The 24,357-nt window shown below is 31.7% G+C and overlaps 1 protein-coding gene across 1 annotated transcript in view; it reads left to right on the forward strand.

Moving 5' to 3' along the window:
* Nucleotides 1-22,383, forward strand: part of LOC129233585 (very low-density lipoprotein receptor-like) — an 87,289-nt gene extending 64,906 nt beyond the window's left edge. Inside the window, exons 8-18 of the mRNA XM_054867595.1 lie at nucleotides 4,038-4,169; nucleotides 4,999-5,118; nucleotides 5,235-5,363; nucleotides 6,690-6,864; nucleotides 7,473-7,688; nucleotides 8,432-8,550; nucleotides 13,675-13,814; nucleotides 14,802-14,943; nucleotides 15,932-16,078; nucleotides 19,275-19,517; nucleotides 22,331-22,383. Of these exons, the coding sequence (XP_054723570.1) occupies nucleotides 4,038-4,169; nucleotides 4,999-5,118; nucleotides 5,235-5,363; nucleotides 6,690-6,864; nucleotides 7,473-7,688; nucleotides 8,432-8,550; nucleotides 13,675-13,814; nucleotides 14,802-14,943; nucleotides 15,932-16,078; nucleotides 19,275-19,517; nucleotides 22,331-22,383 (1,616 nt within the window). The remainder of the gene's footprint in view (nucleotides 1-4,037; nucleotides 4,170-4,998; nucleotides 5,119-5,234; nucleotides 5,364-6,689; nucleotides 6,865-7,472; nucleotides 7,689-8,431; nucleotides 8,551-13,674; nucleotides 13,815-14,801; nucleotides 14,944-15,931; nucleotides 16,079-19,274; nucleotides 19,518-22,330) is intronic.
* The last annotated feature ends 1,974 nt before the right edge of the window (nucleotides 22,384-24,357 follow it).

Consider the following 24,357-nt stretch of genomic DNA (forward strand, 5'->3'; position numbering starts at 1 on the left):
TGTTTTTCTTTTTTCATCAAGCAAATTAGTGTTTTTGTTTTTTAATAGTGCTGTTCTCCATACGTTTTGTAAATGTCTTCCTTTATTATTTCCTACTTAAAATCCTGTAAAAAATGAATTGAATATACTTTCAAGTTATTTTGTTTCAAATCTGCTTTTAAGTTATAAAGTAAGTTATAATGACTTAATTGTAAGCATAGTATTGGTGCAACCATTGCTGTAGACCTAGACTCTGTATTTGTAATCATGGCATAATTTTTGCATTATGATTCTTTAGCGATACTATCTTCATATGAATTCTCCTCCAGCCAAACAAATTGTGGTAACAATTGACATAGTTCTATAATTAAAATCTAAAAGTTTAGTACGCTTTTAATTTGGATTTTGTTGCCATGTATTTTCAGTTGTTTGTCTGGAATTCCGACAGTTTTGTCCTGTCTGTTTTGGACTAGTATTTAACATTCTGGTTTTATGATAGTTACTTCTCCACTTTAAGTTTTCTTAAGTTTTTCTATTTCTTCAATTATTAAATTTTCTAAGATTACTTCCAGATTCTTAGATTTCAGAACATATAGAAGTTTTAGCTTATGCTTATTCATTGTCTAAATCTTTTCTGGCACAACTAAGCATGTAGCTAAGCTAGTGATAAAATAGATTTTTGTTTCTGCAAAGCACTTTTTTTTTTCTGTTTGCCAATGACTTGGCTTATTACTGCATGGCTGTATAGGTCTTCTAAACTCACTCAAATATTAGCATTAAGCATTTAGTTCGATTTGTAACTCCATATTTTATATTTGTTTGAAATCAATCAAATTTTTAGTAGTTTAGAATTGTATAGTAAAATAAAATATTTATGCTTAATTGACTGCTTAATTTTACTCAGTCATTTTTTGCTGGACACAAAAAGGTTTTGAGTCCTCGTTTCACATTAGTTCAGTGCAGAAATGGTCACAATGAAGGGATCAATTCCAGTTGTTTGCAAGGAGAAGATTCCAACAAGTCGATAACACCTGTCGTGTACTGATAAGTAGATGGATGTCTGCATGGGGTCTGCAAACTATTTATTCAATTTGTAGCTCATTTTAGAAATTAAATTTGGTTTGCATATTCTCTATTCATTGCACTTGTTTAAAAAAAAAAGTGACTTATTACCTTTTATGGAGCTTTCATTAATAATTCTTTGTGAAATAACTTCAATGTATTTAAAAAGACCAGTTTGTTTTGAGTTTTTTGAAATTTTTTCAATATTTGTTTTGTAACCATTTTCTACAACTATTATTATTATTATTTTCCAAATGGTCAGCTTCAAAATAGTTATTTCTGTCTCATTTTTAAATTGAACATCATCTGAAAAATATTTTAGTAAATAATATGCTTTGATGCAAATGACATAAGATTGATTTCTTGTCCAGGACATACTTTTTTTTTTTTTGTTAAGCAAAAGAATTTAAAAGAAAATTTTCTACTTCTAAAAGTGCATCAAATCACTTTAATATACGTATTTTTGTATGTAGCTGTACGATGCGTTATGTGATAATGCACTCACTTAATGCATATTAGTACACATGTATTATGTGATAATGCATGCTTATTAATATGCATTATGCATAATAAGATGTCAACAAGTACAAGTAAAAGTGATAAGAAGTAGCTAAAGCTCTTACCACTTTTATTTACATTGATGCTTTTCACTTCTCATATTTTAGAAGAAAATTTAACTTTTTTTCAAACAGAAAGTTAAAAATAATACACATTAGTTTAAACCTTGTTTCATGAACATTTTTGGCTGAACTTACTTATCATTTGTGCTCAGAAAATATTTTCTAGTCCTTTTCAATTGAGATTAGGACATTTTTTTAAAACAAGTCTTACTTGTTCATTTCTATAAACTGTATATGTGTCAAGTATTTTTTATGTCATCTTTCAGCCGTTTCTGTTTAGTTAGTATATTTTTTTAACTTTGATTATGTGGTTTGTTCAAGGAATCTTTAGTTGGTGTTGTAAAAATATTGCTGTTATTTAAATCATTTCTATCTCATTCTTTCATCTGTTGAAAGTAATTCAGTTGTCAGCCAACTTTCTGTATCTTAGATTCAAACATTGTGTCTTTACACAATAGTTAAACCACGTTAAGTAGATTCATAGCCATATATCAGATCACATTGTAAATTTGTACAGAACATAAAGTATGTTTTCATGATGTGTTGACTTCGCCATATTTGTAAATTCTGTTTAGTGCCTTTTAAAATAAAGTAACACAAAGCCGATTCGAGTGGTTTCTTAGTGTTTAATTATTGTAATTTCCTTTAAAATGCACCTTGGGTTATGAGTGCTTCCATATTTTTGAAACATAAGTTATAATACTTCTGAATGTGAATAAAAACGTTCTCACTTTCTTAAGTGTTCATTTAAATTTTATTTGTTTTGCTCTGGCAATCATCTTTGGTCTTAAAATTTAATTTTTTAATTTACTTTTATGCAATCATCTAATGCTTGAATTTTTTGGTGTAATATTAACAATCTGACTGCTTATAGTTTTCTGGTTTTGAGTCGTAGAAACCAACGGAATTTAAATATATCTTGTTTGAATGCTGATATAATTAACAATAATTGATAAAAGTGAAATTATATTGTTATATTTAAAAAATCTTCATATGAATTAACTTTTGGTCCTTGTCTCTTAATTTGCCTTTGCAATTAAGATTTTATTTTCTCTGCTGGACAGTCAATCTGTTATAACTTATCCCATTAGTTGACAATAAAAGTTTTAATGCCCTAGACTCAAAACCCAAGGAATTATTTTCCTTCCATTTTAGCAGGTTAAGAAATTTTTATTGCAGGTACATTTATTTATTAAATGTAATTAGGTTTATTTTACAATTTAGATTTTGTAACGACTTAGTGATGTTGATAATGTGGAATGAATTACACCCCACTTTATTGCCCATTTTGTTTTTTAAGAACCAGTTTTTCCAATTTTTTTGAAGCATATATCACTAAAATTTGATTATTCAATGTTTTTGGAAATTTACAATAAGCTTAATTTCAATGTTTTTTTAAGTTTGTTTTGTTATCAATAGAATCACTTGATTATCTCAAATTAGTAATCATAAGGAGGAAACTGAATAAAAGCTATTTTTGATTATTTTGCAATGTATTTAAGTCTATTAATAAACCCTGTATTTGTTCAGTATATTAAATTACTTTAAAATGATAGATTTATTAACTGTCCACATTTAATTACTATTTATGTAACACTACTATAAGGATATACTTCATTTTTCAATAATTAGCTTAATATTTAGCAATATCAGCTAGAGTTGAATGATCTGTAAATAAACAAAATAAGTAAAAACTAACTGTCAATAAATTAACAAAAAAAATGGAGCAAGTGACGATTCCATGAAGGACAAAAGTTGTAGGATGTTATTGCAATTTTTTTTTTGAGCAATTATGATTGCTAATTGTTTTCACTTGACCGTCCTTGATGTTTGGTTCCTTTTTCAACCCCACCATCCTCTGCAGGCGCGACTCCTCCTGGTAGCTCCTGGTCAGTGGCGTCCATGTCATCTACACACACACACGCACGCTCATACACACACATCCACACACGCGCCTTTACACTCATACACACAAGCCAACATGCATACACATAGGTCTACGCACACACACAAGCCTACACATACACAACTACGCACAAGTAACCGCCCAAAAGGAGGGACAGGAACCGTTTCTAGAAACAAGCGGGTGGGGTAGTAACCAGTGAGTAGGGTCCTGTCGCAACTCGTGATTGCGAAAAACAAAATTTGAATTAAAAATTTCAGATTTCAAATTAATTTTGAAAATTTGAAATCTTTTTTTTTTTTTTTAAATAATTACAACAATTTTTTGCAGAGTTAGTTCAATTGTTTTTGAAAGTTTGACATTTTGCTATCAAATTGTTTTATTTGCTGTATTTAAAAAAAACCCTTTTACATCTCTATTTGAGAATATCTTGTACTTGTGTTTATTCATAATATTAAATTTTTTAAAAATAGCATTGCATCCTGCTAAGTGCAACCCAAAGACTCAGTTTGACTGTGGCGATAATCACTGCATTTCATTAAGTCTGGTGTGTAACTCTCACAATGACTGTGGGCAGTATGAAGATGAACCTCAAGATTTATGCTGTAAGTTTCATTCATTCTTATCTAAGCCCCTTTGCAATCTTTTGTACATGCTAAAATCCTTAACAGTCGTAATGTTTGTGCATATTCCTCAATAAGCAGGATCTCGGATTTCTTAATTGTCAACTGAACTTAATTATTGATGATTTTGCATATCAAAGTTTTGTTTAGCATAAGTATTATCTGTGCTAAATACAGATTGTAATTCTTTTTTTCTGTGAAAGGAAGGGAGACTTTTTACTGTGCTCTAATTGCAAAACATATCTAATTGTAAAACATACTTAAATTTATTTTCTCTCGCTGGAGGAGTAAGATTTTGGTACTGTTCTAAATGTATGAGTATTTCAAATAATAGGTTTTTTTTCTTCTGAGGGTCTGAATTTTCATTTTTTTTCTGATTAAAATGCATATTTTGATGAAATTCATTATTCTTCATTGTGGGGGAGGGGAGTTTTATATTTTTCTAAGGGTATTGCATATATATATATTTTTTCCCCTTTGGGAAAAGGGGGTTGGTTAAAGCAGGTTAATATTTTTTCTAACTGTACAGCATATTTTCATTAAATTTTTTTAACTCTCGATCTTGTTTCTTTGAATATTGAATAGTTGTTGCAGGTGCCTTTGTCAAGTGTTAAAAATTACTGAAAGTTTTAATATGAGAGTAAAATCTCTGCAGTCATTGCTTATATTTGTTGTCTCTATGTACTGTTTACATACTTTCTATTAAACCCTTATTCAGAATATTTACTTTTCAAAAAAAGCCTGGGCACAAAGTGCAAAATTTTATTATTTCCTTGTATATTTGTTGATTTGAGTGTTTATACCATTGCAGATAAAGATGAATGCAAGCAAGATAATGGAGGTTGTTCTCAAATTTGCAACAATCTTCCCATAGGCTTTGAATGTCAGTGTCGTGAAGGTTTCACGTTAACGGATAATCGTACTTGTGAAGGTAGTGTAAATCTTGATTTAGTAAAAGTATCAGAATATACATTGCACATTATGATTCATTTCTAATGGAAGTGACTAATATATTTAGTACCTAATCTTTGACTCCATGCATTTCAGACATCAATGAATGTGAAACACCTGGATCTTGTTCTCAACTTTGTTTTAATACTAAAGGGAGTTACAAATGTGAATGCCTGGATGGATACATGCTGGAGCCAAATAATAACAAGAGATGTCGAGCCAGTGGTATGTATAATGAAGTTACAGATTTTTATGGTTTCTGTTGATTTTTTTCTACTATTTAAAAAAAAAAAATTTTGAGCAATTACGATTGCTTATTGTTCTCATTTGACTGTTTTGATGTCCTTTGATTTTATTTTCCCACCGCCACCCTCTGCAGCATCACCGTCGACCGGGTCCTCCCGATGCTGCTCCTATAGCGAAAGCCGTCTCCAGGTTGCATCCATGTCCTACACACGCGCATACCTACACGACTGCACACGCACACCAACACATGCACACACCTACACACATACACCTACACACACATAGCATACACACACGCACACATACAGACACCTACACATACCCACAAAAACATACACAATACACACAACTACTCACACATTCATGCATACATACAGACACATACACGTACACACACAAACATGCACACAACTACCCACACATTTATGCCTGCACACAAACACATATGCCTACACACACATACCCCACACACACACACATTCATACACACAACCCACACACTTATGCCAGCACACAGACACGAACACACATGCCTACACACATACACATACCCTCTACACACAAACACATACCCCCCACACACAAACACACACGCCTACATACACACACTCGTGATTGCAAAAAACATAATTTGAATTCAAAATGTCAAAATTCAAATTATTATTTTTTTTAAATTTTAGTCTTACTTAACCACTGCTAAGTTATCTTTGAGCAAAATATTTACAAAAATAAGGTATGGTTAAACTCAAAGTATTTTTTAATGTGGCATTGCTTTTGCTAAGATTTACAAAATTGCATAGATTTAAAAATTTTGTATTTTACCAATACAAGATTTGCCTATGGAATGACTCGGCATTTCTGTAAAATATTATTTAACGATTTCGAGTGGTTGGTTGTTATTGTAAAACTACAATAAAAAAAAAAAAAAATACTTCTGAAGTTTCAAAATGTGCTTCAAAAAGAAAAATGGTTTGGTGTTAAGTAGGAATTGTGTAGTTCTGCCATTTTTGGTATAAAACAAAACTAAATGTTTCCCTCCTTAATGTGCTGTGCTTAGTTTATCTCACTAGTAAATTTTGCTAAAGAAGATTGTAAAATGGAAATTAGTAGTAATACTCTACCATTGGTAAATAATTGCAATTTTCTAGATAGTGTTGAAATTTTAACCTCTGTATTAGGTAAATTCAAGGAGTCGATAGGAAAACTCCAATTGATTGCATAATAACCCTTTAAGAATAGTAAATTATGTTTCAATGCTGTTGTGATTTTGCTTCAAAATTATTTATCATATGTTATTTATTATAGAGGGTCGCACCATCATCTTATTTGCCAATCGTCAAGACATCCGCAAAATTGACATTGAGTTATCAGAATCATATACATCTGTAGTTAGCAATCTCCGCAGCTCTGTTGCCCTGGATTATGATTATCGTACAGGAACAGTCCTATGGTCTGATGTGGTTGAAGAAGCAATAAAAAGGTTTGTATTACATCTATTTCAGAGTTGGCCAAAAAGAATGATTTCTAGACTCTTAGGTGCTCTTTTAATCTGAAAATGAAACAAAAGTAAAAATTTTAACTTGGCAGCTTTGTACATCGAAGGCTCTTGACTCTTCATAATATGGCCTGCTAATGCTTGACCTTATTCAGTGCCAGATCTTTGATTTATCTGAGCCGGGCAAATCTTGAAACTGCTGCCCTTACTCAGCTTCTTTTATGCATTTTTATTTAGTTTCAAATAAAAAACACAGAAGTAAAGTGGAAAACACAGAAATAAGGTGTCTCCTGGGGCAGCTCTCCCCTTGATCTGGCACTGACCTCATTGATTGAGTTCTTAGTATGTATGTGTGCAATAATTTCTTTTCTTTCTTTTTCTTTTAATAATACGCCAAAACTGATGTTAAAAAATATTGTAATCTCATCTGCCCTCTTTCACTGACAAACAAAACATTTCTAAGGTTAATTGTGACTCATTTTTAACTTATACAATTTATTATAATGATAGACTAGTTAGCTACCCCTGATCTATTTTATTATTTTGGAACTATGCTCATGTATGGAGAAATTAAATGTTGTGATACTTTACAGTGTGCCAATTGATGCTGGAGCTCCCATAACAACTATTGTATCCAACGAGTTAGTACCAGATGGCGTTGCTGTAGATTGGATCTATGGACATATATACTGGACAGACACAGGGAAGAATCAAATAGAGATGATTGATAAGACTGGGAAAATGCGGAAAACCATCATAAGTGGAGATTTAGAAGAACCACGTGCTATTGTTTTAGATCCTCTTGAGGGGTATGTATGACACAAACATTGGCATTGTGAATTTCAATGATTTAAAGAATAGATTTACTATTCTAGGAATTTTCTTTTAACTTTTCCAGTAACAGATCCCATTATCAAACTCTCATAAACAAATAATTTGCATTTCCCTTACATTTTTTATCTTTGCAATTTAGAACTCATTTGTTGTCTGTAAGAAGAGATGTCCAACTAGAGTTAAAAGTTTTTCCAGAAGATTTCTGAACTTTGAGCATTTCTTCCAATTGTATAAACTATGAAATCTGTTAGTTGACTACTTTCACCTCAATACACTAGTGCTCAACTTACGGAGGATATATGTGATATAGACGCAATTCTGTGCCCGACAAAGGCAGTTGACTTTAACAGGTTTTGCTACATGATGTAAGGAACTTGCATTCGATTGTACTTTCAAGATAGCAAAAAATCCCTACTTATCTTTCTCTACTTTATGCAAAATGCGATCTTGAGTTGTGTCTCAATCACCCACTGAATCTTTTCTTGGAATGTTGACTGGTAAGAATCTACCAGAAAATGAACTGTATACTATTCTGAAAGAATTTGAAAACTCAAACAATATTATGTATGGCTTTTACTTTTTTAAGAATTCATGATAGCATTTGAATAAAATTGAAAGGTAATTTAACAGTTCAGGTATTCATTGAAATTTACACCCTAGAAACTTTTCCCCCTTGTAATTGTTGCTAAATTACACATAGCATTTTATTCTGCTTTAGGTGGATGTATTGGACTGATTGGGGTGAGCCAGCAAAAATTGAGCGTGCTGGCATGGATGGCAGTCACCGAGCAACCATTGTCTCAACAGATATAAAATGGCCTAATGGTCTTGCTATTGGTATGCATAGTGAATTTTATTATTTTCAGGTTCTTCCTATTGTGATGTGCTTCCTATGCCATTGAATTTTTAATGTATCTGAGTAGTGTTGAGTAATTCTAGGAACAAGTTAACCATGAAGATTTTACATGAAATACACCGCCAGCTCAGTCATTCCAACCAAGGACTGCAGTTTCATGCTTATTAGCACTCATCAGCCTGGCATAGGGAGTGACTGAGCTGGAGGTGGAAAACCTCTTAAGGAAGCCAAGAGTGCCAACAAACTGGTAGCTAACATAGAATTAGCACTGACCAGATGAGTGACAACCCGAGTGTTGAACCGAACCATTGCTTATGCAGGGTGGCAACAGATCAGGGAGATCAGGGAAAAGTCAGGGAACTTTATTAATCAGGGAAAAATCAGGGAAATATCAGGGAATTTTGAAAAAAATAACAAAAAATCAGGAAAAATTGATTTTATGGAGAAAATTTTTTTTTTTGCTTTACAAAATTAAGTACACTAATTCTCTACGCATTTTCCGCCAATTATCTGTTCAAAAAAAAAAATAAATAAATAAATAAATGAGGTGGGATTATACACTGCCGCATATTTGTGCATTTTTTTTACCAAACGTCAAAGTATTGAATCTTACTTATTAACCACAGGATGAACTTCCTAAGATTACTTCTGTGTCTGTTAGGTTGTTTATTTCACCTAGCTTGAAATTTCTTTTCACGCTTTCAATGCTACGTAATATAAACAACCATACAGGCAAAGAGGAAGCTTCATTAATACCTTAACTCCTTTGCCTTTATTCCATTGTCTCAAAGTAATTAGTGTACTGTAATCACGATTTCAAGAAGAAATCTTTGGTTTTTGATTTAAGACCTTAAAAGTTTAAAAGTTATTACTTCTTCGCATTTTTAATTTAATTGCTAGAATTGAACTTTCAATAAAAAAAACTTTGTTTTTTGGTGTTATACTATTTGTTGTCACCGCAGATTATACAGGTTTTCTTTTCTTCAGACTTATGGGATTCTTTAATTTTATAACCAAGTTGTATTCTTCTTTTATATATTTTGAAATTAAATAATTGATTTTTTTTTCTTGCGTTTCAAATTTGTTTGTTACAAAAGCAATCTAAGATTTTTTTTCGTTACATACTGAAATCATTTGAAATAAAGTTAACTTGTGTACTTAAGTAAATATCTTTATTTTTTTATCGTTAAAATGCTGTATTCATTCATTAAAACCTATGTTCTTGTTTAAAGAAAAGCTCCCTATGAATGGATGTCAAATGGTTTCATCTGTTTTGCATAAATATGTCAATTAGTTATATAAGAACAACTACATTACTTCAGTTCTTTCACTATTACTTGTTATTCGTGCAACAATTATTATACTTTTTGAAACTTAGTTCAAAATAATTTCAATTACTTTTTAGTTCTATCATAAATACACATGTTTTAAAAAGTAATTTTAATAGTTTCTTAAAATTCTTATGCTAAGTGGTTTCTGGAAGTAAAGTTTTTCTTTTTTTTTTTAATTTTCTATAATCTTTCCATGTAGAAAATTTAATATACTGTTTTGTAGGTATTTTTTTCCCAAAAAATTGACTTGATATGTTTTTTAAAAACATTTTGTTAAAAAAGTAGCATCTTTTTAAAATATCTTTAGTTCAACAACTTTTCACAACTTAAAATGTTTAAAATACTGCATTTTATACAAACATACAATGGATTTCAAGCAGAGCAAAGAAAGAAAACATTATCATTGGTAACGTAAATCGGGGAAATTTGGTGAACCTAATCAGGGAAATCAAGGAAAAGTCAGGGAACTTTTTTTCACAGTTCCTGTCGCCACCCTGTTATGTCACTCTGGTCAGTGCTAAATCTGTATTAGCTACTTGTTTGTTGGCACTCTTGGCTTCCTTAAGAGGTTTTCCACCTCCAGCTCAGTCACTTCCTATGCCAGGCTGATGAGTGCTCATAAGCACAAAACTGCAGTCCTCGGCTGGAATAACTGAGCTGGCCGTGTATTTCATGTATTCCTGCCTTAGCCCTGGCCATAGGTTGGTAACTTACTAAAATTATGACAATTTTAATTTTCATTGCAAATCTGTTGTGGTTTGCAATGCTTTTTTTTTTCAATCAGACCACAGCTTTAGCAATTTCTTATAAGTGGGATCTTACTCTAATGAGGGATTTCCTCTAGTTGTTTTTAAAACTGTTAATAACAGCTCCAATGGAGTTGCATTGCGCTAGGTAGTTGATCATTCTTAGTAGGAGATTTTCCTTTAACTAGTTAAAAGTTTGAAATATTAAAGTGCTGTTGTAAAAATGTATGTGGTACAGCAAGCAGAGTAATGCTGGGCTTTGTGTTAACTACAGGGTTCATACGGGTCATGGAAATCCTGGAAAGTCATGGAAAAAAAATAACAGAATTTCAGACCTGGAAAAGTCATGGAAAATTGAAATTTTCATTGAAAGTCATGAAAATTTATTTCAAGTCATGGAAAAATGTCCTGGACTAAGAGAAAGGGACAGTATCTAAAGGAGCATTACAACTCTTAAGTGATTTAACAGTATAGCGCATAAAAGCTATTAAAAGTGGAAAATTGAACTATCCAAAAATCAAATCTGAATTTTGTAATCTAATTGCATCCACTTCTGTCGCAGCCGCTTGCCATTCTATATCTAAGATATAGAAGAAAGTATTGGATTCGTGCAAATTTTCGAATTTCGAATTTTGACGAATTTGAACGTTTTGAAGTGTGCTGAGTCCATTTCGACTGTTTTTGGAAAATGTCTGTGTGTGTGTGTGTGTATGTGTGTGTGTATGTGTGTCATGTCTGTGTGTGACCAGTTTTTTGTGGCCGCTCTATAGCAAAAACTACCGCATGAAATCGAACAAAATTTGATACACATATGTGCCCCTATTTGAACTTGTGCCCATTGGTTTTTGGCGCAAATCCCTCCAAGGGGGGTGGAGCAATGGGACGTTTTTTGAGTCACGCGTGATTGCTATTCCTCAGGAAGTAACTGGCGGAATCAAACAAAATTTGGTCCATATGTTGCCAGTAACAGGAACAGGTGCTGATTCAATTTTGGTGTCAATAACTCAAACGGGGGTTGAGCTATAGAACGTTTTTTGTCGTCAATTGTGACTGCTGTATCTCAAGAAATAATGAACGGAATGAAAGAAAAATTTATGGGCAAGTAGCCCTTAGTGGGTATAAAAGCTGATTTTATTTTGGTGTTAACAGCTAAAAAGGGGGTAGCGCAATCGCCCGTTCTTTTTTTCCATTGTGAGTGCCCTATATCAAGAAGTAATGCTACGTTCTGGTTGAAATTTGGAATATATGTGAATCCATATGTAAACAGGCTTTGGTTCAATTTTGGCGCTAATCGCGCCAAGAGGTGCTGATTTATTTTTATTATCATTATTTTTTAGCGAATAAAAATAGCTTTATTAATGCAACAATAAGAATGATAAATCGTAATAGATTGTCGTCTGCTTATTTCTCGTGATTTTAATTGTATGGAAATGATTGGAAATATTATCTCAATGATTTAAAATTTTTAACTGTTGCCATCTTATGTTTGTTAACAAATAAAATATTTGTAATTAATTCAAGCAAGGCTTTTAAAATAACTTTCAATTTTCACTCTTTGCTTTGCTTTTTTATCAATAATTCAAATATGGGGATGGTCGTCAAGTTTTTGCATGTGTAATTTTGTTTTTGTTGGGAATATTGCTTCCTCGTCAAGCATGGGGAGGGATCAGAAAAAAAAAAAGAAAAATATAGAAGAAAGTTTCGTGATGGCCACAACATACTAGTTTGCAATGTGATTTTACTGCCTGGACATCACTTATTTTGAATTTTCTGTTATTTTCAACACTTCTTATGTTTCATATTCTGTAGTAGCAAAATTTCACTTTCTTAGTTTTCCCACGCTCACTCAAAAAAAGTAATTCAATCGCATGCAAGTTCGATTCCATCACTCGTAAGGACTGTATTATTAAATTTATCAGAGTTTATCTTAATTTGTTGAATGTTTTAGAAAATAAAGATCTTAAGTCAGGCGATAGAATACATAAAAAGAGGAATTCTAATGCTCTAAAACAGTAGTGCCCAACATACTGCACACTAAACTAATCCATGCGTCCCACTGCTACGTTCAATGTCGGGAATTAAACTTGTTCTGGTATTTCTGAACCTATTAATTTCTATGCATTTGAAAATTTGCAAATTTGTAAACAAAACAAATATACTTTTGAATCAGAAGATTGATTCATTACTGAATGGTTTTTTTCAAAAAAGATCTGGTTTAGAAACATAAAGAATTAAACTATGTAGCTTTTTACTTTAAAGAACCAAAATACTGTCAAGTTACGTGGATGATTAAAGGCACTGTTGACACTAAAAGGTAACGTTTGAAGCAAATTTATTGAAACTTAGTGATGACTCATTCAACCTTTGTCCCATTCAATATCATTCTGCCTGTTTTAAAAAAAATATCTGACAAACTAAGCATCATCATATTCGCTTCACTGCATTTTTACTTTACTTAAATTTATATGATGAAGACAAATAAGAATAGTGTTTAGTTTTTTAAGTGTGCACTTATATTTTTTCCATTACGAGTAAGTGCTTCAATGAGGCTGAGGCATTCATATAGACATTTTGCTAATGCTCATTTCCAAATATTACCAAGTTTGAGATTAAATAGGGCTATTCTCTTCGTGTAACGAGGTCATGAAAAATTTCATTGAAGTCATGAAAAAGTCTTGGAAAAGTCAGGGAATTTTTTCATCCAAATAGAGTATGAACCCTGTAACTATTGTGCAAATTATTAATATTATTAATATAGTTAACTACCTTACATGTATATTCTTTTATGTGCCTCTTGTTCTCCTTAAAAAGATTACTAACTCTTAAATTAATCTTGTTTTTTCTGTTGAAAATGGTTTAACTTGGTTCCAACTAAAAATGACATTGCTGATAATAGTTATTTGGAAACATATAAAACTTTTTTGAAATAGCAATTAATTCCTTAATTTTTGATTGGTACATATTACTTTTAATCTCATGTCTTTGATTCAATGATTAATAATGCTATTGCACATTTGCCTGCTTTTAGATTTTGTTACCAAGAAGATCTATTGGGCTGATGCCAAAAATCATATTCTGAGCAGTGCTGACTACAATGGTGACAACCGAAGAGTAATTCTGTCAAATCCTGTAGTTCTGAAACATCCTTTCTCCATTGATGTTTTTGAAGTATGCATTAAGATTTTTCTCAAAGCAAAAACTTAACTTTAATTCTAACAGGGTTCGTACGCTCCTTACAAACTCCTTATAAACTCCTGCTTTTTAAGAAAAGAAAATAAGGGCCCTTAAAACTCCTGAATTTTGCTATTATCTCCTTAAAAACTCCTTATTTTTTTTATTCTACATGACCTTAAAAATGTTTTTCTATTTCCAATCCGATATGAGTGATTACGTTGTACCTAATTTTACCAAAATTCCGCTATTTATTCGTCTGCTAATACCGGAAATCCGATTTTTTCGTTAGACAAATTTCTTCCCCACATCTAAAATTTTTTTTCCAAATTTATGACGATTATGTAGATAGCTATTTGTAAAATAACATCTTGTAGATTTTTTAAAGTACCATTTTCAAGTTTTTTTTTTTTTTTTTTTTTGCTTCTATAAATTCTTTTATTTACCTCCCCCCCCCCTTGTATTTGAATTTGATTCCGAGGCTGCTGACGTCAAAGAAAATGCAGTAAATGCATATTTTACTATAAATTTATGTAGTATGTTTGTGCGTTCAATGTTTTGTATGAAAAAATAAATAAAATTTTTTAGAGTTGTACATATTTTTTCTGAGATAAGTTTTAAAAAATACATCTTTAAACAGGAAACTAGTCCTTAAAAAATAAAATGAACTCCTGCGAAACTCCTTAAAAACTCCTTACTTTTGATTTTCAAAGTTGAGTATGAACCCTGTCTAAATATCAGACTTCATTTTCTTTAGGATCGAGAGGCCTTTAATCACTAAAAGTCCCCCCCCCTTCTGGTCACTAAAATTTCTTTTTCCATCAAATTGCTACCTAACCCCTCTTTTTTATTGCATATAAGCAATCATAACATGTAAGTACTTTTTAAGATGAAGAGAATTCCAACAGTAGGATATAGTTTTATGTTATACAGTTAAATTGTAAATATGTTATTTCTAATGTACTTTCTGTATTTCAAATGTAGGACTGGATCTACTGGACAGATTGGGAGTCTGAAGCAATTCACAGAATGAATAAATTCACTGGTGGTGAAATAACTAATATTGCTACTGGAATTTTCTCACCTATGGACATTCACATTTATCATCCCTACAAACAACCTGCAGGTTTGTATTTTCACTTAACAATATTTGAACTGAATTATTTTTTTAAATTCATTATTGAAGCAGAGAATTCAATTTTTGTGTTTAAATATTTTGAAACTGATTTTAGTCATATTCACATCAAAGTTAACTGTATGATATGTAATTGGGCGTACCATGTTTCACAGTGGAATTTAATTCAATAAATGAGATATACTGGCCTGAAAACTTGATCAGTTGTGTGTTTTGAAATATCATCAACAGTATTTCAGTGAAATATTCACATGGGTGAAAATACTAACATATTAGTTCAAGTATATACTGACAGCCAGATTACAATGTACCAAACTGGGGGCAGATATCCTGTCATTGACGTTAAGATTGCGTTCATAATGGTATGTAAAACTGATTGAGCACAGTAGCGAGAGTCCACAAGTATATTATGGCTCATCTCGTAAAACCAAGGTAAAAGATTGGGTTATAAACTTTACCCAATGGTTATTTCCCCCAACTGATTTTCTCTAAAAAGAATGAAACTACATTGTCTGCAGGCTGTAACTGAGCTGTTGCTACATACATGGAGTTTTGCATTAAGCTTGGCTTGGGGCCATAATCACAGCTTATTATGCATCGATTGTTATTTTAGCTACATTTCCATATGAGGCAGTGAAAAGCAAAAGGATGCAAGTTGACATTTTGAAGTTTTGAGTAAAACACATTTAAAGATCAGAACCTAGGTAGGCTTTCAATGAATTTTTTTTTCTAAATCAAGCTGTATAATGGAACCTACTAGTACTATATCTTGCCCCAAGATAGAGGAGGGGTTCACCTACCATTTGTACTGGATATCTCCAAATTTTTAGTTTTGCCACTTGCATCCTTTTGCTTCTCACTGCCTCGCATATAAGATGTATTTTTAGTTTTTTAACAATAGGAGTTTTTCATATTTTATTGCATTGAATGCTTTTTAAAGATTTAGTAAACTTTAAAATTTGTTTCAATTTTTCTATAGGAAAGAATTATTGTGGTGAGATGAATGGTCACTGCTCACATCTATGCTTACCTACTCCACATATTAATGATAACTCTCCTCGTTATACATGTGCTTGTCCAAATGGCATGGAGCTTGCCCATGATCATACTACCTGCATCACCCAAGGTAAGTTCTTTGCTTCATGTTTAGAAAGGAGTTGCTGAATTTTGTATTTATGCTTCTATATGGTAGCTCTTAAAAACATCTATTTCACCAGTATTACACAGATATACAATCGAGTCCCGACTTACGCGAGGGATGCGATCCAAGACTCCTCGCGTAAGTTGAAATTTCAAGTTGTGGAAAAATATACGCATACAAATATTTTAAAGCATACCAAATACTTTTAGGCACTTATAAACACCTCTCAAACTGCTCTAAAGCATTCCTTAACCATTACAGTTTCTTCCATAAAGAACTGAACTTTAACTATATTTAAAAAAAAAAAATGTTATTCAACATGAAATACTTAAGATGCACAAAATAAATCACCACTGCATGCAGTAAAATTAAAATGATGCACAAAATAGTACTGTACAATAGATACAGTAGTAATATTTAAGAGTTAAAAAATGAGGATACTAGTGATGATTTATGCTCCAAGATCAGATCGTTATTCTTATCCAATACATTTTTAAATACGCTTTAACTTTTATTTAAAACATTTCAATTTGTGGCTACATCTCCTCTACCTGATCTTTTTATTAATCCACAATGCAAGAGTGCACGCAGCTTCCATTTTCATAATTTTTACTTTGCTAGACAGCTCTGCAAGCTTCAATATTGAAATTAAGTTCAAAACTTCTACAGACATCTTTTTGTTTTGACTTTTAATTGTACATATGGAAGATTCATTCATACTTATTGTCGCGCTACCTTCGACGTTTTGTAATTGTTCAAGTATATCGAGAATCTCAGCCTTTTTAAATTTTTTTATCAAAAACTTTCTTTTTCTTCACATTTTCAAACTTTAGATGAAGGTGACCCTAAAGTGCCATTAGAGATAATTTAACTATTTTATTTTTTATTTTTCAATCAACTTCTCTATAACGTAAAGAATTTTCTTTACAGTTATTTAAAAAGAGCTCAACAAACACAAAGCATATTTGAATAAAAGCATTTTTGTTTTGCTAAAGAAGTAACACTGGAGGGGGAGGCCAAAGCGGCAGAATACATTCAGCTCACTGGTATCAAATTAAAGGGAACATAATATCTCAATTTGTCCATTTATTCTTATTAAATGGAATTGATCATTAACAATTTTTTTTAAAAATGTGTAGACGTACATAGAAGAGTCATTTCGATCCAAGAAGCTATCTGCAAAATAATTTCTTTTTCAACTTATGTAAAATGAAAGAAATCACATGGTGGTTTACTTAAAACCAAAATATTAATGGAAATTGCATGTCTTATCAAAATACTATCTCAACTGTATAATGGTTTTAAAAACCAACCAGCAACGGCTTTGAAATTCACAAAGAAATAGTTGATGTTTCCCATGTTAAGCATTCTCCGTTGTAGATCAAAATGATGAAAAACATCGCTTTTGTGGAAAGAACAGAATTTGAACTCTGAAGTAGATTAATGAATGCAATTTTTTTTTTAACCTATCCATTACTTTATTTTAGATCAGGTGGAATATAAGGTGTCCAGTATAAAAATTAGCTCACCACATCAATTTTCGGAAGTTTTTTTTTTCTTTTGTAATCATGCACTTCTTTGTAGATACATGAAATTATGCTACGAAGCATCTAGCTCAATGAGGTTGAAAATAGTTGCCAGAAACAGATTTTAAGAACAGCTTAGGTTGATTTGACAACAGCTCAATCAGGGAATGCTTTTTTTTTTCTCTCCTTTAAAAAATGCTTTGAGCTGGTTTTGATACTAAATGCCTCAATATCCAATAAACTAGAAAATGGCCCGTCAAGGTATGACAGATGAAAATCGCTTCTACATTGCTATTGCCTGTGTGGTGATATTTTGATTGTTGAAATTGTAACCCTAACTCCAGTGGATTAACCCTAAACCCCAGTGGATAGTGTTCATTGTTGACTATTTTTTCGTTCCTTCATTCCCCTGAAATGACAGTCTTATTAGTAAAAGAGTTAAGTTACCGGATCGAGTTCTGCCTTGTCAGGATAAAGCCTTTCCCTGCATGTTAAACATTACCAAAAAATATTATCAAATTATCATGGCACGAGTTTCATTGTTGAAACACGTACATTACTCGATCATCGGCTATTATATATATGAGGATGTAGCCAGATCTGATTGAAATACTTCTTGAATGTCATTTTTATGGACATGATATGTTATACTAGAAATAGATGCTGTTAAATATTGATATAGGTTATTATATTATTCGGGGATTATGGTGTATTGTGTATTAAAAAAGTGAAATGGAACTGAAACACATGGAAGAAAAGGGTTGTAAGTGTCAAAATTAAAAATTTGAAGATAACTAGTACAACTGGCAGATGAAATCCTCCTCTGTTTTGGAGCAAGAGATGGTATTAATAGCCCTGATACAGTCTGACCACCAATGAGATGGAAAGGTAAACATTGGGTTTAGAGGCAGAAATGGATGCATCTGTTGAGGTTTCAGAGATGCCAGCTTTTGCACATTGTATGTTAGCCTCTAAATTAAGCAGAGTCATATTGAAATCAACGGAGCATGCGCATCAAATTTTCACTTTGCTCCCTCATTCAGATAGACTTGTCTGAATTGGACTTTTGCCAATTCCATATAATCCATGAATAGACTGTAGGTGCTCCTATTGAAAAAAAAAACAAACAAACCTCTGTATGAAAGCCTATCTACAGTTTGAACTTTGCATGCGCTTTTTTTCAAAATTTTAACAAGTCCACTTACATATTTTTGCTTCTCACTACCTCAGTTTTCAAATAAAATGTTAACCCTATTTTACAAACTATTCACAAGTTGGGTGTCATAATTTAAGTATTCATGCATCAAAATAAACGAGTGTTTTTAAAAATGTGGATTCGTCTAATGTTAAGATAGTCTTTTACATTGAAGTAGGTAAAAGTGTTTTTCTTTTTCTTTTTTTTTAAAGAAAAACTCAAAAAGGGAAAAAATTGGTTGTTTGCTTCTTTTGACTTGATACTGAATAATTTTTAGCAAAGTAGCACTGAGTCAACATAAACAGTTTGAAATCTGATTCAGAAATTTGCATCAGGTGCAGATAACTAATCAATATGTTACTGATAACTAAGTTATTGAAAACTAATCAGTATGTTTATATGCAGATCATTTTCCTAGTTGTGTGGAGAAGTTTTTCTTCATAAATATCTTTCTATTTAGAACATTTGAACACTTCTGTCACTGAGAATTATGCTCTGTCTACTACCTCTGTTTCACAAGGCGGGAATGTTAATGTTGCCATCACTGTGAGTTATCCTCTTTCTTCCACCTCTACGGTTTCGCAAGACAGTGATGTTCATGTTGCCACCAGCAGTACAACAGAATCATACAATTTCATTAATGGCTCAAATTCTTCAAGATTCGATTTTGGCAATATTCAGCCCTCAGAAAGCTCCATCATAGGTATAAACATTTTCTAGTCTCATTTGATTCTTTCAACGTCGATTTTTTTTTTTTGTTCTTCTGATGTCTGTAGCATGAATCCAATTGAAATTCTGGTCAGATTTTTTTGTAGAGCTTGCTGAACTCATTTCAGTCAAGTTGTCTACAAATTAATTCCCAGAGCTGTTGTGCTAAATGTAGTCTTTTATTTTTATATGTGAATTTAAGCAGTCATTGCTTGTTTTCGTTCTAGATTTACATTTGGAATGTTCTCGGATGTGCATGTTTTACATTGATTTGAATGCTCTATATTGTTTGAAATATAAAAAATGGCTTTTAACTTTTACTTATTTGCTGTGATTTATGCCTATAAGTAATTGCTAGAAAATTTTCAGTATTTATGTGGAATGCAATTTTTTCCTTCATTTTTGTTTTCAAGATAGTTGTTGCATGCTTTATTTTCTTGATTTATATTTCTCTACTTTTAAAATATTCAGAATTTTCCATAATCTTATGTATAACAGTTTAAAAGTTGTTTTTCATTTGAGGAAATAATGCTTTTAAATTTTTGTACTAAATGTGTTGCAATTTTTCAGCAGTTTGCATGTTTTAATTTGTAAAAAAAATGGTGTAAAAATGGTAGTTTTATCTTCAGCTTCCATAAAAATATTAATGTTGTTGCCTGACTGGTGGTTACTTCCATCTATACGTGATTTCTTCCGAGTCGGTAGCGTTCTGGTACTGGAACACCGCGTTTCCGAAGCAGCATTCCAAGAGCAAACCGTAAGCTTACTACAAACGCACCAGAATTTCCGACGGAGTATTTTTGAGACATCTGGGGGCAAGGTTGCCCGATTTTTTCGGTACCGGACAAGATTCAACCAATCGCAGAGCGTCTTCAATTTTTACGTCTTGTTTACTAACGCCGTTTTAGTTTTCGCCTTGTCATCTGTACTTTGCTGGAAGAAAGTGTTCCAGCAACATAGTATTAAAAGATTGAAATTAGTCACATAGCAACGAAGCGCCAAAAAATAAGTTCTTTTAATATTTCTTACGAGTATACTTTGATAACCAAGGCTAAATCATACATATATTTAGTGTTTGCCAAACAGCTGTACTCAAATGTTAGTGGTGAATTTCATACGATATTATAGTTTTAAATTTGTTGTTCATTTAATTTGTCTGAAATTTGAAAAAAAAAAAAAGAAAAAAAAACTACTTCCGTATTTAATACAATGCATTTTAATGAATATGGAGCACAAAATCTGTCAGTGGAGCGAATATTTATTTTTTGTTGTGATAATGTATTGCTTATTGATTAACTAAACAACTTCTTACTTATATTTTGATTTTTGTACTATTTTGATAACTTGGACTTATAGCTATAATATACGATGAAAAATATTGAAAACGAAACTGGGGGTCAGTAAATTATTTCGTGTACAACGACGCAAACAAAAAAAGAAATAGCCGTATTTTGAAATTCTGACTCATCGTAATCGATGCACTATTTAATATTATTACTTGCACTAGTGTTAACTTCTAACATTGAAGATTTGATAAAGAGATATTACGATTTTATTGATTTTATTCCGTGATGTATTTAATTTTTTTCCCAACTTCATACTGTCGACAAATGTTTCAATAACGATCCATTTTGATTTATTTTCAATGAAATGCTATCTGACTGGTGAAAAAGGGCTAACAAAAAAAAAAAAAAAAAAAACCCGCCGGAAATCATATCGACAGAACAGAGAACACTCCAATCATTCTATTTGTTTTGTCATTTTACTAGCTTTAAAATATTGGAACACTAAGGAACAATATTTACATTCTACTCCTTTATTTTCCTGCTAAAAAACTCCAACAGGGACTCTTTTATCTCTTTTATTGTTATTATTATTATTATTTCTATCTATCTACAAAAACAAATTAACAAAAAGATACAAAGCTCCACTGACTCAGTAGACAATGTGTCTGCTGCTCAGTTATTTTGCATTTGGGATGCTGCCAAATGTATTAGCATAAATCATAACTAAAGCTTTTTACTCATAAAATTGCCCTTTCATATGTACCTACAAAAAAATAAAACTGCATACATTCATACCATTCAGCCATGGGTGCAATTTTAGTGGGAAATAAATTTAAAAATTGAAATATAAAATCGGGTTTTAAGCAGAGGTGCCCATACCTTTAAGAGCAAATGCACCCCCCCCCCCCAAAAAAAAAAAAAGATGACCATTTCAAATCTGCAGCCCCTCCTAAAAAGAAGAAAATAACAACTTCCTAAAAATTTCGATTCTGCAGTCTGCGCCATGACCCCCCCCCCCTGGTGGCACCCCTGTTTCAAATTATTTTAGGAAATATATCACACAAAACCCAGGATTTCACGCTGTAGTTTCAAATGAAAATTATTCTGTAAACATTTTGAGTTTCTTTTATTCTTTTATTTATTTATTTATTTATTTTTCAAAATTTCTGGTTTTAAGACCTGGTCTTGATAATGTCAAGTTTTTAGCTTTCAGATTTTACAAAAACTAAAACGTAGAATAAGAAAATAATAGACAACTAAAATGTTTACTTTTGCACATTAAGTTACAACATATAATAACAACGTTACAATTGAGCAAGTAACAATCAGTCTTTTCATTAAAACCAAAAATGTTTGCAAGAAGTGGTTTCTCGTAATCTGGAAACACATGCCTGCAATTTTTATTTATACAATTTTAATACAGTAAAGTCCTGAAAACTCGGCTTAATATGGACCAAAAAGTGACCAAGTTTAGGAAAACGCTGGGTTATCAAGAATGCACATGCAACAGGTTCTTTGGCAGGGAATTTTCTGTCCTATGGTGGCAGAGTTTTCTGGATTCAGCCTGGTTATTGAGTGCCAAGTTTTTGGAGCTCTCCTTTATTGCCAATAATGTTAGTAAGAAATATGTGCATATTGTTCTTGATTTCACACAGATAAAACTGATTTAATATATTTTAGTTAGAAAGTGGAAGCATAAATGTTTAACTTTTATACGAGTTTTTTTTAAAATAAATTCGTTAATGCTTTACAAAAGTCAAAATACTTTTCAAGTTGTTTTCCGCCATTTATAATTTTTTTTTTAAATTATTTTCCTTAACTTTTTCTTTCTTTTTTTCCTATCTTTTTTTTTTTTTTTTTGATGAATAATCATGGAGATGAATCTGTAACATGCACTGATACAACTAAAAAGAGGTTCAAACCTTCATTGGAGGTTGGTCACATAGCCTACAACACTGTAATTCGTGTAATTTTTTTTTTATTTCATAAAATTATTTCAAAAACTTTTTTACCAAAAATATTTCAGTTTTTAAAATTTTTCAAGTATATTTAAATTTGTTACCTGATTCACTTTGCAATATCAACCCTCTAAATGTACAATCATAATTCAATTTATGCAAAAAGTTGCTGAAACGATGTACCGAACAATTTATAATATATTTAAATCAAAAATGTAGCTCTCTTCGTGATAGCAGATGTATGAAACTAATCTATTCGGCATCGGAACGGAAATTCAGAGACATATTTTGCTGTCGGTAATTTTTAACCCTTTTCCGAAGCAAATTACTGAAGTTGAAATATTCCAAACACTTCAAAGTAAGAAACTTCGGAAAGATGACGTCATGCGTCGTGTGACAGCTTCAATTCCGAGAGTGGAACACGTTCTGGATCGATGGAAGTAACCGCCAATATTTGAGAGTGGATAACTGATTGAGTGCAATTTAAATGATTTCATTTTATAAAGTATGAAAGGTTTTTTGAAATTGCATTATACTTTTTGTATTATTGCATAGTTTGTAAAATCTCTATAGTAATTTCATAAATTAGTTCAGGTAGATAGTATTTTTACAAACAAAAAAGGCAAAATATTAGTAACTTCAATTCAGCCTAAACATAAAGAAATTGTCCTACTATATTTTAATGCAAATTAAATGTTACTTAAACCAATTACTTCAGGAATCATTCTTCTCCTATTGTATAGCTTGTATAACCTCAATATTTCCATAAATTAATGAAAGTAAAGGGAATTTTTGTACTCTTACCAGAGAAAAATAAAATTGTCAACTTCAGCATGAACATAAAATATTAATCCAGTAGTTGCCTAACTATATTTGAAAGTAGATCATGGATAGTACAATTCTGTACCTCAGAGCCAGACTAACGTAAGTCAAAAAATTGCGATTTTCTGTTCATTAGTGCATTGTATGTAGAAGCCCATTCAGTATTGAGTTATGTGAATGCAATTCTTATTTTAAAAAATCCTTTTCAATTTTTTACGAGGGTTGAAAGAGCTTACGTCCTATCCTTTGCATGTGCCAGAAAAAAGTTTTTCCTCTCTCCTATAAAAGTACCATAATGTGACTTACGTCCTTCTAGAGTGCCTTGAACAGGGTGGCGACAGATCAGGGAAATCAGGGAGATCAGGGAAAAGTCAGGGAACTTTATTAACCAGGGAAAAATCAGGGAAATATCAGGGAATTTTGAAAAAATAACAAAAAATCAGGGAAAATTCATTTTATGAAGAATTTTTTTTTTTTTTTGCTTTACAAAATTAAATACTCTAATTCCCTACGCATTTTCCGCCAATTATCTGTTCAAAAAAGTAAAATTAATGAGGTGCGATTATGCACTGCCGCATATTTGTGCATTTTTTTTCCTCAACGTCAAAGTATTGAATTTTACTTATTAACCACAGATGAACTTTAAGATTTCTTCTGTGTCTGTTAGGTTGTTTATTTTACCTAGCTTGAAATTTCCTTTTACGCTTTCAATGCTACGTAAAATAAACAACCATACAGGCAAAGAGGAAGCCTTCATTAATGCCTTAGC

The sequence above is a fragment of the Uloborus diversus genome, unplaced genomic scaffold (genome assembly GCF_026930045.1).
Source record: "Uloborus diversus isolate 005 unplaced genomic scaffold, Udiv.v.3.1 scaffold_55, whole genome shotgun sequence".
In the NCBI taxonomy this organism is placed as follows: Eukaryota; Metazoa; Arthropoda; class Arachnida; order Araneae; family Uloboridae; genus Uloborus; species Uloborus diversus.